The sequence below is a fragment of the Micrasema longulum genome, unplaced genomic scaffold (genome assembly GCF_059751315.1).
Source record: "Micrasema longulum isolate JH-2025_06_02 unplaced genomic scaffold, ASM5975131v1 h1tg003660l, whole genome shotgun sequence".
Classification (NCBI taxonomy): Eukaryota; Metazoa; Arthropoda; class Insecta; order Trichoptera; family Brachycentridae; genus Micrasema; species Micrasema longulum.
In genome coordinates, this window is record NW_028280693.1 from 22,712 (window position 1) to 30,644 (window position 7,933).

General features: G+C 30.9%; 1 protein-coding gene and 1 long non-coding RNA gene across 2 annotated transcripts; one reads left to right on the plus strand and one right to left on the minus strand.

The window, feature by feature from the left end:
- Nucleotides 1-1,311: 1,311 nt before the first annotated feature.
- Nucleotides 1,312-2,201, minus strand: LOC148270633 (uncharacterized). The gene is made up of 2 exons (XR_015825332.1): nucleotides 1,922-2,201; nucleotides 1,312-1,838 (listed from the first exon to the last, which is right to left on the minus strand). It is a non-coding gene; the product is annotated as an uncharacterized LOC148270633 (long non-coding RNA).
- Nucleotides 2,202-2,365: 164 nt separating this feature from the next.
- Nucleotides 2,366-3,266, plus strand: LOC148270634 (vacuolar protein sorting-associated protein 8 homolog). Its single transcript, XM_088242330.1, has 2 exons — nucleotides 2,366-2,596; nucleotides 2,687-3,266. Exons 1-2 carry the CDS (start codon nucleotides 2,507-2,509, stop codon nucleotides 2,966-2,968), a joined length of 372 nt encoding a protein of 123 aa, XP_088098456.1. The 5' UTR covers nucleotides 2,366-2,506; the 3' UTR covers nucleotides 2,969-3,266.
- Nucleotides 3,267-7,933: the final 4,667 nt, after the last annotated feature.

Below are 7,933 nucleotides of genomic sequence, written 5' to 3' on the forward strand. Positions count from 1 at the left end.
TTTAGGAGTTAAAAACAGATTAAATTAATTTCAGCTATTTCTTATAGGAAAAACAGTTTCTGTATTCATCATTAATTACAAATATAGAGGTTCCGATGCTCTCCAGTTTTTGGGGTGCTTTCAATAGTCATTGATAACTGTGGAAGAAAATGTGAATCAAATTGTGGTAGAGTGGAATTAGAATTTCACACCTCTGATTCGTGAGTCTGCGACACTACACAGGACCCCAACTCGGCTTATTGTAATTCTTTTACTCCTATAAATTACGCAGACAGGGTATAAATGCAAGATTCTTAACACATATATTATATAATGCATATAATTTTCCTACGACACGAGTATTATACCTTACGTCTTCTCTCTTATAAATGTGATCCCACGAGATTCCTCGATATTTCCACGAGACTACAACCCGACAGAAAATTAAAATAGCAAATGTGTTAGTTGAAAGATAAATTATAAAATTTAAGTGTAGAAAAGAAAAAGAAAATATTAAAATCAGAAATGTGAGAAGTATATTAACATAGGTCATCATTAGTCCCCTATCTGCATCGAGTGGTGCATAGGGCATTACATTGATAAACCAATTGCAGTGTATTTTGATCATCTGTTACATGAATGTAAGGTGATCAGTCTTACACTCAGATGTCAGTCCAGAACAATAGAATATTATACATGTTTCTAGTTCACCCAGCCACAACAGATTCCATAGGTTAGTTGATTCAAAATTGATGAAAATTAAGAGCAATAGTTTAAAAGAGCTAGAAATAAATAATAGTAAATGAATGACTTCTATATTCTACTGTTGTAATATATTTATATTGATAACTCCAAAGGCGGTTGAATCCAGTTCATGTCTATAAAAATTTGGACAAACTCAAAATATTGTTGATAAACCAAATGGTCCCAAGAAGAAGTATGAAAATAGAAAACTATTTTCAGGCTTTGCCTAATATGTAGATGAAATAATTCAGTCAGAATCTCACCAACATTAATAAAGGTTTCATCTCTTTAATTTCACAAAGATTGACATATGGAACAATTTCAGGAATATAGATGTTCAAACATAAGCAGAATGGTGAATGTTACAATGTGTAAAGTGGTCACTTAAACCAACCAATTACAGGTCATAAGCCCTTTAAATGAGACTTCTACATTTTCTTCTATATATAATTGATCTCATTTGTAATATATTAATATAAACAATAGTGTTTGATAATACCCCATAACATTTATTATCAGCACAATAACAAGGAATTGTTTTCAGTGCCACTCGAAATTCGGAAACTTCATAAGAAAAGAAACACCAAGAACGACTAAAAGGTTTTAATTTTTTAAATGAATATTAAGTTAACAATTTGAGAAATAAATCCAACCTTACTACTGACATCAGTGGAAAGTAATTATTATATAATACATATGATAAAACTATAAATCTACCAGCACCTCTTTTTGCCCTGAGTTGCATGTGTCAATATCCACGTATTGTGGGGTTTCTCTATCATTTGCATTGCATTATGCCGGGGGTGCGCTTTACACATAACATACAGACGCTCTTTTCTGGTAACCAAAAAACAGTCTCTACACCTTCGACGTAGGCGTCCTCTTACCTTCATACCGCAGGTCTGGATGACGAGAGGTAGTACAGGTTGAAGTAAAACATCGTTTCGACAAATTGTGCTTGATATTGTGGTCATAGCTGTGTTCAGGACGCCAAATGATCTCTTCGATGTATTGCTCACACAAGACGGCGAAGTTTTAGGCAAAATAATTAAAGAATTAAATGATAGTTTGGGTATTTGGACGGTTAGACTTCTAAATAAGGCCTGCATTGTGAGCTGAAAATAAACACAATACATAAATTTATTGAAAAAAATACAGACTAAGAAATATTGAATATAAATAGAAAAATGTCAGTTACCGTTAGTTTTCACTATATTCAGAATTATAATTGACAATTTTTATTTAGCAGTTCATATCACTTAACATAACCTCGAAATGCAATGTATGGGGGAATCTGTCAGTGTCAAAAGTAGTGATGCAGAGTAACTATGAACCAAAGTCGATACTTGCTCTGTTCGAACGTAACTTGATTCTCACTTCTAGAAAAGTTCAAAACTGAATAATAAATAAAAAAATTGCAAGAAAGCAAATATTAAAAAAAAAATGAAACCCTATCACATCATAAAACGTAACAATTTATTATAACATAATATTATCGACAAAATCGATATGTTATTCGTTATGCGCATCCCTAGCAAATAAACGTAATGTTGGTGTTTGTAAAAAATACTTTAAAAGCTACTTAGTGGTATTTTTTATTTATTTTAAAGGCAACATTGTGATTAACGTCAATTTATCTTTAAACGTCAAAATGGTTTTGGGTTTTGGGGGGTGTGAAATGAAATTTGTGAAAACTATTTAGTACTAAGTGTAAAGAAAGTAAATTAATAAAAGAATAATGTTTTAACGTAAACTGTGGAAAAAAGCCTTCTGTTCCTGCGAAATGGATCTCTTAAAGGCGCCTTCAAAACAATCATTAGTAGATTCAGATGTTGGATCTATTGACAGTTTTCCGCCTTTAGATATTGAGGAGGTTTGTCTCGTTTAATTAAAATTGTACATTATGTAATATAATATGAAATATTTTATTGCTTTTATTAAGATTTATTTTGATGTGTTTTAGTTGAATGACGAAGAATATGCAATCCCACCGGTGAATGAATTACCGTCTTTGGAGAGTGTACTCGCTTTGGATGATGGTCTGACCGAAGAATGGGAGCCAGGGATGATGGAAGGTGCTCAGCCATCGGTTCCTACCCCTTCACCATCTCCAACATCGAGAAAGAAAGCCCTAGAGAGTTCATCAACTGGGGGCTCACTCCTTAAATATGTTTTCCTTCAGGGAATATCACAACAAATCACTACAGCTTCGGTACGTTACTTGTATTGTAGTTTGATTTCATAAAATAACGATAGAGAAAATTTAAGAAAAAAAATGTATCTAGCTAATTTTTTATGATAACCATATTTCTTGTATGTATGGCATCGTTCCATATTCCAATATACAGTCAAAGGGGCGGCTTTTGAATCGTGAAGTGACTTTGATCAGCGGATATATCGTTCATATTTTTTGCTGTTAGTTGGAAATCTCTACCAATTTTTAACCCATTTTCTCTTTTTGGTAATACGGAATCTTAAACGTCTTAAATGCCTCAAACGAACACTGTTGAAGCATTCAAATATGTCCAGTATTAATTAGTCAAGTTTATTTCTAGTCTTCGTAAGAAACAGATTTACAAGTACGTTTGCTCTATACAAGAAGTGCTTTACTGAAATAAAAGTAATGGATCCTAAGTCATTTGGTAGAAAACTGTTTTCAAAGCAGTGAAAGATTATGTTTCCGCCATGCAAGAGGACATAATAACCTTGCTCTCTGGTCCAATAATAGTGTTGTCTAACAAACAAATAATTTATAAATGATTGTATACACAATATGTTAATTAACTGATTCTATTATTGGATCAGAAAGCAAAGTTATTGTATCCTCTTGTTTATTTATTATGGAATTTTTAATGATTAAAATTATTATTATTTATATAATCATTTTTATTACAATTTTTGTCTATATAATTTAAGTAGAACAAACCAATACTACGTACTTTAACCAAACTAAAAAAAGCGGACCCAATGATTATTATCAAACCAAAAAGCGAGCAATCAGCTGAGACAACGACAAAGGATATTAAAAAACACATCGACCCTGTTGAAAAGGGAGTAACTGGTATAAGAAACTTGAAAAAAGGATCTATATTTATAACATGTAAAGGGCAAGAAGACACAATCACTATGCGAGAAGAAGTAAGAAGAAAATTAGGAGACAAATATGAAGTAAATATTCCAGAAAAGAAAAAACCAATTTTAAAGATCATTGGCCTAACCGAAAAACTCGATCCAGAAGAGATTGAGGAAAAAATCCACATACAAAATAACTTTGAAGCAAATAGTAAAATTTCAGTTAAGTATATAAAAGAGATGAAAAATCGTAAAGATGAAACATATTTTGTCGTTTTTCTGGAAGTAGACGGAAAGACGTATGAAAAGATGCTTCAGAACGAAAAAATCAACATTGGATGGGATAGGTGCTCAGTATACACACATTTCTCTATACTACGTTGTTACAAATGTAATGGATATAATCACAAAGCCCAGCATTGCAAAAACAACAAGTCCTGCTCTAGGTGCGCAATCACAGTTATAGTGAATGCACCACTGAAGCAAACAACCATAAATGCATAAATTGCAGAAAAGTAAACGACCGACTAAAGCTCCAGCTCAATGATAACCATCCATCATGGAGCATAGACTGCCCCACTTATAAAAGAAAAATAGAGGCAGTAAAACGGAAAACAGATTTTTTAGATTAAATTCAGGGAAGATAAGACATGAAAAAAATAATAACATTAAAATTCTATACTTTAATATCCGAGGAATCAAATCGAAGATAGATGAGCTTAACATGCAAATAGCAAACATGAAAATTAAGCCAAACATAATCATACTCACTGAAACTTGGCTGCAGGAACATGAAACAAACACATACAAAATAAAAAACTACGAAGCAGCGCACTCATGCAGAAATGGAAAAGGAGGAGGAGTATCCATACATATAGATAATCAACACGATTTTAAATTAGAAAATATCGAAGCCTATAAGGAAAAAAACAATATCATTAAATTACAGGTAATAGACCCAAAACTCACAATATATGCAATTTACAGGCAACCTGGAAAAAATAAAATAAAAGACTACATCGAATACCTCGACCGAACACTAAATAATCACGGAACTGAAAAAAGCATCATTATCGGAGACCTTAACATTAATTTACTAGACACACATAACGACGTTAAAGACTACATAAATATGCTTAAAAGCAAAAACCTAAAAATTATCAACCGAAAAACTGACAAAGAATACACCAGAAAAAACCAACGAGGACAAAATTCAATAATAGATCATGTAATAACAAATATAAAACCAAAAGAGAAAATAGAAGTTTACCTTACCGACACCCCACTAAGTGACCACAGACAAATAGACATACAATTGAAAATACCACCAAACAATCCCAAAAAAAGCCGACAAAAGTATGCCTCTAAAAAAATTGACTATGCAAAACTTAAAGAAAACATAACAAAAATAACAAATCATCTCAACATTGAAAGTTTTAAGGAACTACAAGAAATAATTCAAGAAGAAACGAGACAAAACACAAAAACCACCATTAAAAACTATACAACTTCAACTAAAGAAGGCTGGATGACAAAAGAAATATATGGCAAAATTAAAACAAGAGACCAACTGTATAAAAAAATGCAATACTTTCCATCATTTACCCAACAATTTAAAATTCTGCAAGCAGAAGTTAGAAACAACATAAAAAGAACAACAAAAAAAACACTTTGCTAGTCGCATAAATGAAACTAATGGGAACAGTTACAAAATATGGAAAGAAATTAAAAACATTACCCAAGAAAATGATACCAAAAAAACTAACATATCTAAATTAAAAAAAGAAAATGGTGAAGAGACTCAGAATGCAAAAGAAATAGCCGATATAATAAACAACTATTACACAAACATCGGAAAAGAACTAGCAAGCGCTATAGTAAATCAAAATACAACCAAAACAAATTTTAGAAAAATAGAATATGACGCAGAATTTTACTTAAGATATACGAGCAACAAAGAAATCAGCAAAATAATAAACGGGCTCAAAGACAACACATCACCTGGCCATGACGAAATAAAAGTTGTTACAGTCAAAAAAATAAAGGAAGAAATAACCACGACAATAGTGAAATTAATAAATAAACATATAGCAGACGGAAGCTTTCCAGAAGTAATGAAATTAGCAAGAATAACACCAATTTACAAAGGAGGAGAAAAAAACTTAGCTTCTAACTACAGACCCATTGCAAACTTAACCACTCTAAGTAAAATATTTGAAAAAGTGCTACACAATCGATTATACCAACACCTTGAAAACCTTAATTTTATTGCAAAAGACCAACATGGATTTCAAAAAAGAAAGGGTACCTCCACAGCAATGACATCAGTTTGCAACTTTATACAAACCAAAATTGATAAAGGAAATACAGTGACTGCACTCATACTTGACTTCAAGAAGGCATTTGATACAGTCCACATAGATACCCTTCTAGATAAACTACAACATACAGGAGTTAAGGGACAAGCTCTCAAAATATTTAAAAACTATCTGCAAGGAAGAAAACAGTTTACGAACATTGAAGAACACAAAAGCGAAATAACAACAATGCAATTTGGAGTACCTCAGGGATCAATATTAGGACCATTGTTTTATATAATATACATTAACGACATAATACACAGTGACATAATGGGAAAAAAAACAATCTATGCGGACGACTTAGGAATTTTATATGAAAACAAAAATGACATTGAAACCACTTAAACCATCAACAATGACGTGCAAAAACTATTAGAATGGACAAACAAAAACTTCTTAACACTAAATGCCAAGAAATGCAATATAATACATTTCGAAACACAAAAGAAGAACCATAACATGAACATAAAAATAAACAACGAAACTCTTAAAGAACTAGAACATGTGACTTACCTAGGACTCACAATGGACAGACAATTAAAATGGACAAAACACATAGACGGACTCACTAAAGTAATGGCATCACTACATAGCCTCTTCTACAAAATTAAAGATTTTATATCAAGAAAGGAAAAAATTATGATGTACGAAGCCTATGTCAAAAGTAAATTGAGTTACATGATCGCCTTCTGGGGAACTGGTAACAAGACAGACATAACAAGAATACAAAGACAACAAAATAAAATTCTTAAACTAACATACAACCTACCCTACCTGACCTCTACAACTGAACTGTACAAAAAAACACACCAGTTTGACATAAACTACTTGACTAAAATTGAGACCTTAAAAATTGTGCACAAAATAACACTGGGAAACATACAAGACGACGACATAATATTAGTCAAAAATGCTGACATACATAAATATAACACCAGACAACAAAAACACTATCATATTGAAAAAGCAAAGACAAACACAGGACAGTCAAAATACTACATAATGGACTTAAACACTACAACGACCTACCTTACTACTTGAAAACTTTTAATGGAGACAAATTTAAAATCAATCTGAAAAAGCACATGATGACTGAACTAACTAGACTAGACGAGACATAAAATGACTAGACAATATTAAATTTCTAATGTAACCCTAACGGGTTTTTAAAAAATTGTAAATAAATAAAAAATAAAAAATAAAAAAAAAAAAAAGTAATTTTTGTTGAGAAATTTGACTTTATTTAGAATAAATATTTTTATTTATATATTTTTTTTATTATTTTTAAAAATGTTTAAATTTAAATTGTTATTTTTTAAATCTTGAAATAGGGCACTCATAAACATATTCTCATGTGTGCTCTAATAATAACAATATGCATATATTTAATTTACAAGTTATTTAACACATATTTCTTAACCTTCTGCTTGAATTTTTTTCTTCTTCATAAATGTTTTTTCCCATTTCATAATATTTTTCAGCAGCCTTTTATAAATTGAATTTTGTGACTGCCCTTTTCATAAATGGGAGTCTGTATTGTGATTATGTTCATGCTGACTGATATTTTTTTCCCCAAAATTCTGTGTTTTTTAAAAAAATAATAATATTATAAACAAACATCATTGTATTGTAAAATATCCTTTGCTTATGTTAGTACTTTTAATTTATTTAACTTCAAATTTACACTTGTGTATCTGTTTTTTTCAAAATGATTCTTAAAGCTTTGTTTTGTAATATAGTTAGTTTGTTTAAATTTTCTTGGTTTGATAAAATAAATA